Below are 16,086 nucleotides of genomic sequence, written 5' to 3'. Positions count from 1 at the left end.
CACGTTGCACGAGTCGAACACAAACTAATTTTATGAATGTGTTTGAAAACAGTGTATTTGATTTCTTTTTATTGACATAAAACATTTTATATGGCCAAGTAAAGCCGATCGAACGGTTTTAAAGTGTGAAAAATTATGCTCGACAAGAAATATTACTGAAAAATTCAGCGCTATAAAAAAACACATAAGATTACATAGTTGTTTCGTTTCAGATCGATGCCGATCGTCGATGTCATTTCTTTATTACTCTTTCTTTTATAGATATAGCACAATTACGTCGTGATTCGTCAGCAAATATGTGTGCAAACGATTTATATGTCGGCGTATGCAGTTCCTACGAGGTCGTTTCCTCTATACTTGAACTTATGCGTGACGATGTTGAACTTGGTGCCTCCCAGTGACACTGGACAGCTGCCGTCCGGTCGTGCATAGAAACAAACCGTGTACAGTGCCATTTCCAGCTCGGGTGAGGTACCCACGAATATGGTTGTTACTGGTTTATCGAATCCGCTATACTTTGTACGTATTTTCACGATGGAAGCTTTCTACAAATCAAAAACGACATGCAATAATTTCGTCAAACGTGTTTTCTTTTCATCGTTCGCTATTTGTGCGTAGCGTACGTACAATTAAACAAAGTAACTTACGTCTCCTAGGTCAACTTTCTTCAAATATCCGTTGTAGTCTGCCTTTCCACTCATCTCCTCCTTGCTATAGTAGATCCAATTGTGCAAACCGACCACTTCGGTGCCCGTGGCCGCGTTCTTAAGTTCTGCCATAAAAACGTGCTCGAATCCGGAGCTACCGATCTTCCCCTGTCCACGGGAGAACAGGTTGAACCATATCTTCCTTAACGTGTCCTTGTACTCGTAGTAGTCCTTGCGAACGTGGCCTTTGTCCGCCAGGAATCGCATGGCTGCAGACATTACGTTCGTACTGAGGAACGTGTCCACCAGAAGACTCTCTTCTTGTCTTTGTAACGGGCTAATGTGCTCGTTCACGTTGGTATCCGGTTTATAGTTGTCGTAGATCGTTATAACTTTCTGCACCGTGGGTCCTTGGAACGCTTCCGCGTTTATCGTGAACAACCTGCGAATTGGTGTTCAGGAAAGTATTAAAAATATTAGAAGCATTTTAAATGACCATATTGAATACAATAGTGAATTTATTCCAGGTAACCCAGGTATAAGCACGAGGAACTAGGATTCCAGAGAGTCCAGGATTCGTCTACAGACAAATCATCGGTTAGTCTTCGACCGTCAGTCTACATTCAACGACCGCTCTCGACTTGTTGCGATAGTTATTTCTTTCATAAGATTCAAATAAAATATTATTGTATTTAATACGATATACACATCGTAGATTAGGAATGCTTAGCATTGTTAAGTCTATTGTACAAATAAACTTACGGTTGCGGTGCATCGTCCGTCGTACTGCTGCTACTCGTCTGCTTCTGCAGATTCAGCGTTATATGTCTGTTCGCGTTGTTGTTGTCTTTTATAAATAGAGCCTCGGAGAGTTTCTCCAAATCCTCGTCAGTAATTGTGTTTCCTTTGCTGTAGGTGGGATTGCTCGAGTAAACCTTGTTCGAGTTTCCAGCTCTTCCTGCTGTTTGTCCAGCTCCTCCTGCTGTTTGTCCTGCGCCTCCAGCTAGTGCACCACCTGCAGCTAGTGCACCGCCTGCAGCTAGTGCACCGCCTGCCGCTATCGCTCCTGTAGATGGCCTGGATTGTCCGGGTTGCGTAGGTGTTTGGGGTCTTTGTTGTGGCCTTCCTGCGAAAAGAAGTCTCTTCTTTTACAAGTAACAATTTCTTTTGCTTCTGTAGCATACCTGGTTGATTAGGGTATCCTGGTTGATTCGGGTATCCTGGTTGATTCGGGGATCTTGGTTGATTCGGGTATCCTGGTTGATTCGGGGATCCTGGTTGATTCGGGGATCCTGGTTGATTCGGGGATCCTGGTTGATTCGGGTATCCTGGTTGTCTTGGGGAAGGTGTAGGAGAATTAGGTCTGCTACCACCGCCAGCAACGTCAGCCCAAGTTCTTCCTGGCGATCCAGGTCTGTCTAGTGAGCCAGGACTTCCTGGCGATCCAGGTCTGTCTAGTGAACCAGGTCTGTCTAGTGAACCAGGTCTGTCTAATGAACCAGGTCTGTCTAGCGAGCCAGGACTTCCTGGTGATCCAGGTCTATCTAACGAACCAGGACCTCCTGGTCTAGAGAGAGGTCGGGCCGTTGTACCAGGTTGATTAGAGGACGGTGGCAACTGTCCTGGTGCGAGAAATATCAGAATACGAAAAGTCAAGGATACTTGAACCTTCTATCATTTGGATATTGATTTTCTTTTAATAATTTTACTTGCCTGGTGTTCCAGAAGGCGAAGAGGGTCTCGAACCTGAAATAGAATTTTTATTTATAATCTTTCCATTGTAATAGGGATCTATCGATTCTCACCCGGCGATTGCGGCTGAGGTTGTTGTGGTTGAGGTCGTGGTGCAGGAGTAACTGCTGAACCCGGAGTTGGTTTAGCGCCTGAAATACAGAAGGTTAATAAATTTTCATTAAATAAAGGAAATCGTTCATTAATTCTGCGAGGAACTAAAAATGCATACCTGGTGTTTGTGGCTGCGGTGATCCCGGTCTGGAATCTATAAATTCCATCACATTTAATGAAATACTTTTGTTGTACTATTAGGTTGCGTAATAAGTTTTTCTTGTCGTTAAACATGTATGGCCATTTGTTTCCTATGATTGCTTTTACTGTATCCAGATGTGAACAGTATCTTTCGTCATTAATCGTCGGGTTATGCAGTCAATGTTTATTATAAAATATCAAAGTACCGCCGTCGACGCGAACGGACTTGTTACGCAACCTAACATATTTTAAAATAATAATTTTGATGCTATGTTTAAGAATATTTGTCAATTTACCGCCATTACTCAATGCTGGTCCTTGCTTAGGTAGTGTTGGCGATTGTCTTCCTGGTTCTCCAGCTCCTGTGAGGTCTGCCGCCCAATCTCTGTAGCCTTGTCCAGTGTTACCACCGACTCCCGGTTTGCCTGGTTTCGGCACTGGAATATCGAGACCAACCTCTGTTCCTGGATTTGGTTTACCAGGTCGTGCGTTGTTTCTTATATTTTGTCCGGTCGAAGTGACACCGATCGCCAAACCAGGATCACCCGCACCGAGTACAGCCGATCCTACGCTAGGTGGGCCACTTTGTGGTTTGCTAGTTGTCGGAGTAGCAACTGTGCTTGGGATAGCTGTCGTAGTGGTCACGTCTTTGTCCTTCTTTTTCCAAAACTTCCATCCTGCCTCGACGTCAGCTAAAACAGCATTAAACATTTAGGTAGCTGATTAATTATAGATTAATTATCGAGTTAGTCTCTAATAGGTTTGCATTTTTAGGGAGCCTCGGGAATTTTACAGACATTTTTTTCGAGCAAAGAGCATAATAAGTATTAGTTAAGTTAGAAAAAATGTGGAAATATTCCAGACTAGAGATACGTACGAAGTATGGCAATGTAAAATTGTATCGAGAAGCGTCTGTATCTCCTAATGGGAGATCGGACGTGGTCGTTCGCTCAAGTTATCGAACAATTAGGTCGAATAATAACGCATTCGTTATACTTCGGAGAATAGATAGTACCGATAAAAATTGCGCGATTGAAAAAAAGTATCGTGCTAAGTATTTTGTTGTAGCTTCTTTTGTTCGCTGCTTCCATGACGCGACGTCTCATGAATTCCAAACAGTTTAAAAAAACCCGCGGTTCTGTTTTCGTAGTCGCTGAATGCTCGCAGAATTGCGAGCGGGCATGAACTCACGATAACCTTGTTGATGTGCAAAATAACGGATAAATACTGTAGAATATTTAGAACTCGATGCAAGATAACGTACATTCTTTTTAAACATTCTAATGTCGTGCAATGCATTCGTAACGTTACTTTACATTAGAATTTTTCATATTGGCTACGCTTTCGCAAGATGCAAACATTTGCGTTGCTCAGATTCGTGGTTCGAATCAGAAGAAAATGAAAGTTTCGATCGCATTTGACTTTTATTTCCTATTCAATTTGCAACAGTCGTGATTTATTTAATAGGACTATCGACGATTGCAACGACGCTTCTCATTACACAGAAGGAAAAGTTACTTTCGAAATTCATTCTAAATTCTATGTTTCGACATCGTCGCAGATTACAACAGCGAACAAACTTTTTCGTTACAGGACTAAGTAAAATAATGCATTACAATTTACAATAATGTTCACTTTATCTGTATTCAAAAGTTTATTAAACTTCTGGGGGGAGGGGGGGGGGCAACCATATTCTTTTCGAACGCGGTAACTAATTTTGTATTGTTCTAGATATTGAAAAAATCTGAGACACTTATCGAAGACTCTAATAATTGCGTTTATCCTGTTTCACCGACGATGCATTGAATTCAAAGTAATGTAAATCGTACATTTTCAGGAAATATCGAAGATAGACAGAAAATGATCCACTTACCGACGATCAGAGACAGCCCGAGTATAGCTAGGAACACCGACACGTTTTTGATTTCCATAATGGCCCGGTTCGAGCGCCTGCGTTGCGTCCTAGAACAGGATCGATGCGATCTTGATCGTTGACGCAATCGAATCGAGAGCGTTGTTACGACGTAGGCGTTTTAAGACGAACTGAGGCCTCCGCTGGCTCGAGTCCGCCTTCAGGCGATTACACTTTCCTTCTAACCTCCTGGATTCTCATTGGCACGTTTACTCGACCGTGTGTTAAGGTCGATGCACGGTTACACGGTCATTTAATACTAACAAAAATCAGTGGCGATCTTCTTGGAAGAGTGATGTCAGCCCCTGATCTTGACTTCATGGTCGATTCCCCAGCCGGATCGTTCCCGCATCCGACCGACGGTAATATATAACGTTTAACTTAAGTGGATGCATATAAAGTGACTTCCTTTCCCAGAAAGGCTATAGAGACTCTGATACTCGTCGGTAAACCCCAATACGTGTCCCATGATACATTCTCCATGTATCTAGACTGGACTGATGATAAATGTCTCAAAGATAGTCGGACGGTAATGATCGATTGAGAATAGAATTCAAGTAGGGACACAGACGGGATACAAAAAAGTTAAATAATCGCTTTTACCATCTGTGCTCTCAACGTATAAATGGTTACTCTCTTAAACAACTGTGTGGATGTTTCTATAAGTCTTTTAATAATCAAAGTATTATTATTTTATTGGAAGGAAAACGTCATTTTAGGGACTGTAATTTTCTCTTACATCTTAAGAAACAATTTTAAATTCGCAGCCATTAGCTCGGTGTTACCCACGAAGAAAAACTTCTTCATCGTGAGTAACACCGATTACCAGGTCTCACCACGTGGAGGTTGCTGCGAGTGGAGACCCAAAGAGAGATAGATGGAATCCAAGTTCCATCGATCTCCCTTTTACATTATTAGAAGCTAGATTAGTAAACCAGAGAGATAGAAGGAAACAAAGTTCCTTCGATCTTCTGGTTCACTTCTGCCAAGCAGTTATTTCGTTTAAAGGGGATGAAGCTAAATTGATGGAGACGCGACCCGACGCGACGCGACGCGCTACTGCAAAGTGCAGTAGGTGCAGGGAACGAGATACGCGAACCGAATAGCGAGTCCAAAAGGTCAGCTCGTTGCCTCTTAGCGAGTCCGATCGAAGAGGAAGCGAATCGACGCACCCGACATAGGTTCCCCATTTCCCCCAAGCATCCTGTTGGGAGCCAAATGGACCCAACTCGGGATGTCTAACAGAGAGAGGGATCCTAAGTCGGGGCTACCGTAGACAGGAACAGTCCCTGATCCCCTCTGCGGCCGAAATACTCTTTCTCTTGGATCGTCTCACCAGAGGACGGCAACTGACCCTTTGAACCAACTAAACGGCCGATCACTTGCTTTCTACATGGAAGCAGTGGTGATCGAAGGGACGAGGGACGAGTGAACGAGAAGCTACTTGTTAAATAATTACTTGGCAGGACACGCGGCTACACTAAAGACTTAAGTCTAATTACCAAGTAATTATTTTGTTTAAAAAGGGATGAAGCTAAATTGTTGGAGACGCGACGCAACGCGATGCTAAACCGTGCAGCAGATCTTCGGATCGAATCGACACTACCCTTGGTAGATTGATTTCTATTTCTAGAAATCGATCTATCATTGGCAGGCGACTAGATCTTTCGGACAAACTGGACGGCCGATCACATGTTTCGTTCGACGAAACAGTGGTGACCGAAGCAGGAAACGAGAGAACGAGTCGAGAGAAGCTACTTGTTAAATAATTACTTGGTAACATTGGGAGACGCATACGATAGGGACTTAAAATTAACGTCGAAGCTCAAGTCTAGTCAAGTTGAAGCTAAAATTCGGACGATAGAAGGAAACAAAGTTCCTTGGATGTTAGTTGTACCAAGCAATTATATGGTTAAAAAGAGGGATGAAGCTAAATCGTGGGATACGCGACGCGACACGACGCGATGCTGAACCGTGCATCGGATCCGAGGATCGAACCTACTGCCCTTGCTAACTTGATCTCAACAAGAAAACAGGTAACTGCAACCCCGAGTCGAGGTCTCCATTTCTCCAACGCAACCCGCCGGGAGCCCGAAGGACCCGACTTGGGTTGTCTGACAAAAGAGAGAGTACCTGAAACAGGGTCGACTTCCGCTGGAAGGTATGCATTTCCGCAGAATACGGAAACTCCACACCTTCCAGCGAAGTACCGTTTTCCCTCAATCAAGCTTACCAAGGGAAGGCGATTAGATCTTTCGGACCAGATACACGGCCGATCACATGTTTCAATCGATGAAACAGCGGTGATCGAAGCTAGAAACGAGGGAACGAGTCGAGAGAAGCTACTTATTCAATAATTGCTTGGTAGGACGCGGAAATATGGACAATAAAGAAATCTTCGACGTTAATTTTAAGATTCGCGACGAAGCTTAAATCTAATAGACTTAGAATTAAATGTCCCTCGGCGGATGAGTCCCTCGGCGGATGAATCCCTCGGCGGATGAGTCCCTCGGCGGTCGTGGCGTCTTCCCTCGATGTCCTTGGAATCGATCTGTAATAGATCTGACCTGAAACAGAAACTAATACTTGTGTTAGTATCACATGGCGTCTTCCCTCGATGTCCATGGAACTAATCTGTAATAAATTTAACCTGAAACAAAATTTAATAAACACATTAAACAAACGATGCTGAAGAACCTAGCTAGAGTGAAGTTAGTGAAAACGACACAACAATTTCCTAAGTAAAATCAAAATGAAAATTTTGATTAATCGATAGACGATGCTGATGAACAGCAGAACAGTAAAATAATTCTACAAAATGAGGAACTTCTTGACAAGTTAGATTCGATCAATACCACAAGTAGTGAAAACGATAAAACAATTTCCTAAATAGAATCAAAATAAAAATTCTGATTAATCGATAGACGATGCTGGTGAACAGCAGAACAGTAAAATAATTCTACAAAATGAGGAACTTCTTGACAAGTTAGATTCGATCAATACCACAAGTAGTGAAAAGAACAAAGCAGTTTCATGAATAAAATCAAAATGAAAATTTTGATTAATCGATAGACGATGCTGATGAACAGCAGAACAATAAAATAATTCTACAAAATGAGGAACTTCTCATCGAATTAGATTCGATTAATACCACAAATACTGAAAAGAACAAAGCAGTTTCACGAATAAAATCAAAATAACAATTCTGATTGATCGCCACAGACAGATATGAGTTGAAGAAACAATTTGGAACCAGAAACAGTAAAGATCGGAGAACATATTACATTCAGAATCATTTCCTTTCAAAACCATAACGCAAAAATTGACCAAATAATAGAAGGACTGATCAAGGGAACATCTCAGTATATGTTAAAAATGGAGGAAACATCCACAGTATCGAAACAGGTACGGATAAATTAAACAAACCCAATATTTCATCAAACAATAGTCAAAAATAAACGAGTACATTTAGAATCTGAAAAATAAGAGAGAGAGAGAGGAGATTTAAGCATCGCTCACCACTGGTTAGCAACTGGTCACTATTGGTCATCGTATGCTCACCACTGGTCAACTGGTCAACTGGTCAGCACTGGTCAGCATTGGTCAGCACTGGTCAGTAGTGGTCAGCAGTGGTCAGCAGTGGTCAGCAGCGGTCACTGGAGGTCCCCACTCGTCGCCAAGGTTGTTCCGGAACGTCTAGGTAGTCCAGGCGGTCCTCCTTCCCCGCGGGCCAGCGAGACAGTGGCACAGTGGCCACATATGTCTTTCACACACGATGGCGGAAGAGTGGGGAGAGCTGCGTCAGCCTTCTTAACCATCCGTTTGATCAGCCGACAAATTATTTCGTGAAAAATTAATATTTACGCTAACTGGTAGGCCCTTTCATTATTCATATATCACATATTGTTAAAAGATTGTTCAAACTATTGTGTCATAATGTTAAACAATGCTAAGTTTTATTAATAACTGTTTAATCCTCACATGTTTAATTCCGTTTCCTGATATAAATGGATCTTAATAGTGGCGATTTAATAGATATCTCTTCAAATGCTTATTAAGCCATCTATTACGTAATGTCAAGTAGGACTCCTACATTTCCATAGGGGGTTTTCAAATTACAAATTGATTGCAAGAAGAAAGGTACTGTCGTATCTCGAAATATTTGGGAATGTTCATGCAGAAATATTGTTACGAGTTAAATTAGGAGAACAATCTATTTATTTGAGAATAATGAATATCTAACATTCTTACAATGTCGTATATACATACATATTTACACGCAATTACGAATTCACACTGCAAAACAAGTTCGTGACTTAATACTTGTGGATCATGCCCGGATTATCAAACATTGGCAGAGCGATTACACTTTTGCGTTATAAATCCACTGGTTTATTTATATTCACATTGCGTTTCATGCATAATCGAGCTTGTCGCGTTAGAAATGATCACGGGGAGAGACCAGTTCTCTTTCTTCATCGACTTCGACGAGCCTTACGGAGTTTCAACTTCCGATCGAAGGAAAATAAATGGCTGCCCATAGGATGAATAGAACCACTAGAACAACCATCAGCTTCGAACGGGAGTTGTCCCAACCGATCAGCATGTACTTCGGTCTGTTCTGAGGCTCATCCGCCAGAGAATACTAAAACATAATAAGCTCCGTCAAATACACGGAAACAACAATTAATTTACGATCATAGTTACGTTTAATTACATCGTCGTTTTCTTCGTTTTCATTTAGTCTTTGCGTGCTCAGATTTTGACGCATTTGCGTGGATTTCTCTTGGATATCTTTCGAATTGACTCGTACAGGCTCGAATGATTTCTCGTTCGTTTCGGTTTTCGAGGTTCCTGGGGTGTCGAACGTCGCGAGTCCGATGGCCACGATTCTCTTATCCGGTCCTTGCGATTTAATCTTCGAATCCGTGGCTACTTTGCTCGTTGCACCACTTATCCTTGCGTCTTCCGTTGTCGCATCGTCGCCTGTGCATCGTTTCCATTTAATTTCGGTTCGTTATTGTAAATGGAATTTTAGTGGTTGCTACTGTACTCCTTCCGGGATCCTTCCCTCCGGAGATCCTGCGCTCAGGATCTCGCACTTGAGACAGGAAGCTCTGCAAGTATCGCGCAATCTTCTTCTCCTTTTCCTGCTTCAGATTGCCGGGTCGGTGTTTCCTTCGATGCATCTACTACGAAACTGGACTAAACGGACGTTGATCTTCGTTTCTTTCGGACAAAGAATTGTTCGATTTATCTCTTGTGCTGCGAAAAATGCATAGATTAGATAAACGTTCGCGACAACGCAAAGAAGAATCCTTGCTGTTATTGATAAAAGTTTTCTGTTTCAGGTGAAGTAGCCGTGGTTTCGACATCCAAATTATTTCGAAAGAACAGCGTATCTCTTTGGCATGCATTCTAAGATCGATGGAAGCATTCTCCATAATGGCTAGTAAGTAATAAACGTCCACGTTCGCGTTGGAAGATATTACTTCTTTCCATTCCTTACCTTTGTAAACATTTTACAGAAGTCCCACGAACGATTCGCGAGTCAGATGCCAAGGGACGAGCATAAAAAAACTGTCTTCAAGGCTGATGGAGTTGCGTGTCAGGTGTGAAATGCAGCCTTCGATGTTCTCGAGCATCAACGATCGGTTCGTCCTTCGCCTTTTAGCGCATAAAATTTCTGCCATCAGATTCTCATCGTGTTTGTCCTATGACGCGTCGCTTACGAAAATACGTTTTGTCTCAGAGCGTCATATATTCTTGCGGACAACTTCCAGCAAAGTTCAGGCTATTGTTCCCGAGAAATTATCGCAATCCATCTTTTTTAACAGAACAATTAGTATCGTAAATCGTTGTCGGTTGTGCAAGAGGAGGCCAATGATCCGTACTAATGGTTTATCGGTCGAAACTGTCGTTGCAATTGCCACCTGTGACTCCCGCGATATACACGTTAATTTAATACAACTTGATAAGAAAATTTATTCGATTTTATCACGATATCTCGCAACGTTGCGTTATCGAGTTGATCTTCGAATTTATTTGAGACGTTGATTATTTCGCAGCCGACTGTCGATCGGAGAACAGTATTGAAAAATCATTTTGCATGCTATGACACTTTATTTGGTTATATTAAAAACAGTTAATAGAAAAAGATCATATACATATAATAAAATTATCAATACTAAACGCTCGAATATCATTTTTCCTCATGAGATTAAACGTTTTTCTAATTTCCCGTATCTACAAGGAACACATTTAAAACGATTCTAGCGTACAGTATAAACATTGGTCTCGTGTATAAATATATTTACAATATTATTATAATACAATTACGATATCGCAGAGTCTGTTAAAGATTTGATCGAATGTACTAAACGGGGTCTACCGGCACTTTATAATTTATATTTTTCACATCAACCGTCTTAACGATAAGAAGTTTCTTCTCTGCCGATTGATCGTTGGTTCGTGATCGACGAAGGTGAGAACATTTGTGTAAATTAACGTACGTAAAATGGCGTACTCGAAAAATCGTTAATATTGTACCCTGCATTCTGTGCCTTAGTTTTATTCCTCGCAAAATTTGATTTTTCTTCGACGTATCATCGATTCATTTCGAAAGTAGAATCCCAAGTAGATGATAATATTTCTTCCCTCTTTCTCTTCGTCGTCTTTCTCCAACCATCCGGATCAAACAAAATGGAGAATCGTAGAAATCTTTCTTGTTCTCTCTCGATTCGAACGTCGCATCCTTCCACTTTGCATACTTGTTATGTCTCAATTTGGTTCTTCATAGGATTTCATACTGAGCGAGGAACGTGTAAACGATCACCCAGATGACTAGAGCGACGATCACCGAGATCAGGAAGATCGTCTTGAGAAAATGCCAGGGACTTTCCAAACGTGATTCCACGGGGCTGGACAGGGCCTTGCATCCGCCGTTCTTGCAGGGGATGTTCCCGGGCTGCACAGGCGTCGACGTCGCGACATTGGTCGTCTTCACCTCTCCGAGTTCCGTTTCGTCGGCGCCCTGTACTTCCGGTTTCGTCAGTTCGAACCGCGACGAACTCTCCATCTGAAACCGGGACGAGAAATAGATTTTTTACGGTAAAAATATTTCGCGAACCCGATCCACTAGACGGCGAATAGAATTCTGTTGCCGTCGAGTCGACGGTCTATCGGTCTGCGGTTCTGTTCGTGTTTGAACAGTTTGTATTTAGCAGAGATAAAAAGTTTCTGTTTCTTAACGGAACCGAGCAGTGGTAACGTGTCAGCTGCTGGCACAATTTGCTCAAACAATAAACAAGAAATAATCGTACAGATAATTTGCATCTCCATAACTGTTGAAGGATGAATCGCGTCAATGTAAACGGTATAGTGTTAGAATTATCGTACATGATCTTGCCTTATGATCTTACAGAACACCAAACGAGGAATCGCAAATGGCGAATGTGACATTTTACTTTACACTGAGCCGATTTTTGGATGGTATTTATTTTTGTCGACCTCCTTTTTGGTTTATCTTACCCCCTACCTTTTAGAGTGACTCCTATGCATAATTCTTGTACAATAGAAGCTCTATCAGATAATGTGAAAACATGACTCACGAACCTTGAAATTTATCATGTAAAACTACGTGTTCGTGGCTCTTGCTATTATACTATAAATGGTTAGGATATCCTCGAGTTACGCGGATTATTAGATACGCGACTATACTCCCACCTAAGTCTTTGTACATATTTTTCAATTTCTCAATTTTTCATTTCATAAAAGAGTGCGAATCTATTTGGTTTTAATTAATTTTTGAACGATAGATCGTCATAGTCGCTACGTTTTTATTAAGTAATCCAAACAATGCTTTTATTAAGTGATGAAACTTTCGGACAAGATTGTTTTTAAAGTAAAACACTTGTTGACGCGATAAGTGATTTCGTGTTTATTTAAAACGTAAAAGGAGACGTTAATTACGCAACGGACTTTCTCCGATTTGAATGAAATATATCTGTTCAATGCGGTTTTGAATCCGGTCAACAAAACCGGGTTGAACTAAATTCCTCGACCACAGTTTCCTTATTTGCAAAACGTGTAAATTACCGTATATTACGTGCGTTCGTATCCCTCTAATTTGCAAGTTTCGATCGAGTATCGATGTATAAATCAGGAAGAAATAAGGAAAGGAATTTGAAACGATAGATACCGATAACGATGGAATAAACCCACGGAAACGAAAAATGAGGGGAAGATATGGGAATATTACGTATGGTTCTGGAATCCAATTTTTGGAAGGGAAAAAATCTTGCTTCGGGTCTGGTCCCGTCCCGTAAACCAATCCCATCATGCTGGCGACCTGATTCAAATACGGATAGTCCCATATAGAGCCCGGGGATGGTACTATCACCATCTGTCAACGAGATTAAATTATTACTCTCGATAAATTGTGTGAATGTAGAACAACGGTATTGCATAATAATCGCAGTAATATCAACGCTTGTTCTCGATGTGTTTGTTATTGAGAAACTCCACTCTATGAAATTGAGATAAACCACACGCTTAAAATCATTCATTGCTCTCGGTTACGCACTAGTTCTCCTAACGTACGCTATATGAATAAATAAAGAAAATTTCGTAATCGCTGGAGAAAAATTTTAATGCAAAATACGAAATACATTTTTCGCCAAGCACCGAACATTGCGAAACCTATGGTCGTTCGTACCCGAGACGCTCTTACGCGAAGTATGAAAACTTTCGCCAGATTCTGTAATCGCGATCGTGGCTCGATGGAGCAAACGAATCACAAGTAAAAAATTTCAGGCGAAACAAACACGGTTCGTTCCAGACTCCGCTCTGAATCACCGGTGCGCGGAAGGTCGCGTCGGAATTGATCGGGTCAATGATTCATGAACTCCGGATTCGATTTTAACGCGAGGGTTATTTCTACGAGCACTTAAGGCTTAAATAGCCGTCGCGTTATTCGTTCACGCCGGCACAGTGTCCAGGGAACGATTTTGTTCCTTTTATTCGCGCTGTGTCGCGCGACGAAGGAGGTCGTGTTGACCGTAAACGGAACGTCCGGTGGAAAACAGGAAATCGACGAATATATTTGCGAGACACGAGAGAGAAAAATAAAATAAAAAAAGAAAGAAAGTGTTCGCGATGAACGCGGTGAACTCACGTTATTGAACAAGTATCCATACTTCCTGCTCTGACGATTTCCGTCGTTGTTTGTAGTTTCAATGGACGTCGATCGGGTGTCTGCGACGACGCGGCAGTGGCTTATCATAACTATCGAAAGCGTTTTGTTGATCGAAGACGTTAATTGGATTCGTAACGATGATTTTGCCGGGTGTTCGCTCCGAAACGAGCGAAAGGTCGTAGTTTACTCGCGTACGACGCTGCGGGAACTGACCAGTTACGACGGCCCGGACCCATTGTCAGACATTATCAGCCCCGACCTCTGATCTTTCATTATCGAATAGTTGCTCCCGTGTGAATGTCGTCGTTGCATTTTAATCTTTTCACGGATCGTTTGTAAGAGGCTCACTTTCACGCATTTAATGCAACGCAATCACAAATTCATTTATAATAGATCTAACTACAGCTTCCGTTACACAGACACTCCGGTTAACGAACATTGATAATTGTATTTAAAGTTCTTGTACTCGTGTAAGAGAGAATGTATCGAAAATGGAAAATAATACGATGAATTTTTGTTGCAGGTATCGCGGAGGATGAAACATAGGAATCGTTATGCAACCGGATACGCAACAGGTTTCAAGGATGCATCGGCTAGATCGCCGCGATGACAATACTAGGATACCTTGCGTAATCTGGCGAGGCTCATGTTCCACGAGGCAGGTAACAAACTAGAGAGTTCGTCGTTCGAAGGTGAATTAAATTTAAATACCCCGTGGTACCAAGATGGAAGAATAGGAATGTCCGGTACGATCGATCACATGGAAATTTAACCCCACGGGAATAACGTGACGCCGTGAACTTGTAGGAATAAGTTGAATCGCGTCGAGGAGCGACGTTAAGCCGCGTCCATACAGCTTTTTATTATCTGCTATTCGCGAGCTTCGAATCGAGCTGTTCGGAGGCAAAGTTGTAAAGTTCACGCGACGACGAAACGCGATAAGTTCGCATTGGTAACGAAAAATTGACCGTGTTCGTGTTTTGTTCGGACGACTCGGAGTTCAAAGAACTCCCGTCTAATTAGGAAGGCGATTTCGACAAGAAGGTGAAAGTCTCGAAAGGTCCACATCGCGCGTATCGAAGAACGAAAGTTCTCGCCTTTACCGGAGACTCAAGGCTGCCATTACGAGCGTCGAGCGCGTCGCATATGCGCCGATGTTTTTCGCTGTTAATAAATATACATAGAGTTGGATGAACGATTGCACACGGAACGTCTCCGCATTTATTTTCCTCCGAAATATAAAAGCCACGAATACGCGACTTTACGATTTAGTTAACGAGAAACGAATCGAGCTTCATCGCGCGGTGATTGTTTGGATCGAAATAAGAAACGTAAATAATCGAAGAAGTATAAAATTTATATATGTAGGTAAAAGACATTGAAACGATGCAATACGAAGATATTATCGAGATCGTTCGGTAGATCTTCTCTTCGCGAGAAGTGGCTGGAACGAGTCGTGATTATCTCTTTCGTATCCGCGATTAGTAGCGGCGCGTTGGCAAGGTCGCACAACGATAAAAACCGTAAAAGAGCAAGGCGAAAGAACACGATTTGGAAAACTTGTGACGCGTACAGTCAACGAGATGTGATTTACAGTAGATTTCGATAATGAATGTGACTCCATTAACAGAATCTAGAAAACGCGTTTCTCTAACCGCTGCTTCGAACACAGTCCTACGTATTAATTATAATAAATTTTGTACAAACACTTTGCTCTATTACAGAGCTCGTCTCGTTTATGAACAATATAAATAACGAACGATATTTCTTTTATAGGGTCGAATAGATCGGTTAACAGAAAGATAGATTCTCACTTGTTGTGGATGCCAAGTATGTTGAAAGAAGCTCTTGAAGCACCTCATGGTGGATGGCATTCTTTCACCTTTACTGGTCACCGCATTGTCATCGTGATCATCCAAAGAATCATTGAACGATCACATCTGTCGACGTATCACTTTTTTTTTTATCTGTTTCGATTCCCGACGATTGGTCTCGATCGAAGTCGAACGAAATTCCGTGCGATCGTACACCTACTTGTGTCCAAGTTTCATCGCTGAAACACCTTGGCCGTTTCGAATATTTCAAGTTTCGAACTGTCGATGTTTTTAAAATAAAGCTGCGGAAGATGGGCAAAAGACGACGATCAAATACGCGGCAAACGGTGCAATAATAGGAGACGGACCGTCACGGATCTGCAAGGTGCAGTTGCATCTATACGACTGACCGTCGAGCGAAAGTTTTGAAGCGTACGCGACGGTGCGCGGTCAACAACTAATGAAGTGCGAGTAGATAGCGGCAAGATTCGTACGAACACTTTCAACGCCGATTGTTGGAACTTAACCACG

General features: G+C 42.0%; 3 protein-coding genes across 10 annotated transcripts; all 3 read right to left on the bottom strand.

Moving 5' to 3' along the window:
* Window positions 1-37: 37 nt before the first annotated feature.
* Window positions 38-4,861, bottom strand: LOC143351526 (uncharacterized). 4 transcript variants are annotated; one of them, XM_076783107.1, is made up of 10 exons: window positions 4,507-4,861; window positions 2,930-3,325; window positions 2,611-2,646; window positions 2,453-2,530; window positions 2,361-2,393; window positions 1,972-2,269; window positions 1,832-1,935; window positions 1,410-1,773; window positions 648-1,089; window positions 38-545 (listed from the first exon to the last, which is right to left on the bottom strand). In XM_076783107.1, exons 1-10 carry the CDS (start codon window positions 4,562-4,564, stop codon window positions 312-314), a joined length of 2,043 nt encoding a protein of 680 aa, XP_076639222.1. In that variant the 5' UTR covers window positions 4,565-4,861; the 3' UTR covers window positions 38-311. The 4 variants fall into 4 exon arrangements, with proteins under 4 accessions (XP_076639222.1, XP_076639225.1, XP_076639224.1 ...); XM_076783110.1 differs by having other exon boundaries at window positions 1,832-2,059; window positions 2,150-2,269; XM_076783109.1 differs by having other exon boundaries at window positions 1,832-2,113; window positions 2,168-2,269; window positions 4,507-4,860.
* Window positions 4,862-8,692: 3,831 nt separating this feature from the next.
* LOC143351531 (uncharacterized) lies at window positions 8,693-10,212 on the bottom strand. Of its 2 annotated transcripts, XM_076783133.1 has the most exons (4): window positions 10,055-10,212; window positions 9,599-9,810; window positions 9,263-9,531; window positions 8,693-9,190 (listed from the first exon to the last, which is right to left on the bottom strand). In XM_076783133.1, the coding sequence occupies exons 2-4, from the start codon at window positions 9,732-9,734 to the stop codon at window positions 9,050-9,052; spliced, it is 546 nt and encodes a 181-aa protein (XP_076639248.1). In that variant the 5' UTR covers window positions 9,735-9,810; window positions 10,055-10,212; the 3' UTR covers window positions 8,693-9,049. The 2 variants fall into 2 exon arrangements, with proteins under 2 accessions (XP_076639248.1, XP_076639246.1); XM_076783131.1 differs by having other exon boundaries at window positions 9,599-10,212.
* Window positions 10,208-15,697, bottom strand: LOC143351532 (uncharacterized). Of its 4 annotated transcripts, none has more exons than XM_076783135.1 (2): window positions 15,556-15,697; window positions 10,208-11,623 (listed from the first exon to the last, which is right to left on the bottom strand). In XM_076783135.1, the coding sequence occupies exons 1-2, from the start codon at window positions 15,613-15,615 to the stop codon at window positions 11,339-11,341; spliced, it is 345 nt and encodes a 114-aa protein (XP_076639250.1). In that variant the 5' UTR covers window positions 15,616-15,697; the 3' UTR covers window positions 10,208-11,338. The 4 variants fall into 4 exon arrangements, with proteins under 4 accessions (XP_076639250.1, XP_076639249.1, XP_076639251.1 ...); XM_076783134.1 differs by lacking the exon at window positions 15,556-15,697 and adding an exon at window positions 13,721-14,186; XM_076783136.1 differs by lacking the exon at window positions 15,556-15,697 and adding an exon at window positions 13,743-13,870.
* Window positions 15,698-16,086: the final 389 nt, after the last annotated feature.

Source organism: Colletes latitarsis, chromosome 2, assembly GCF_051014445.1.
Source record: "Colletes latitarsis isolate SP2378_abdomen chromosome 2, iyColLati1, whole genome shotgun sequence".
Taxonomy (NCBI): Eukaryota; Metazoa; Arthropoda; class Insecta; order Hymenoptera; family Colletidae; genus Colletes; species Colletes latitarsis.
The sequence above is the reverse complement of the archived record's forward strand: the minus strand, read 5'-3'. Positions and strand labels throughout refer to the sequence as shown.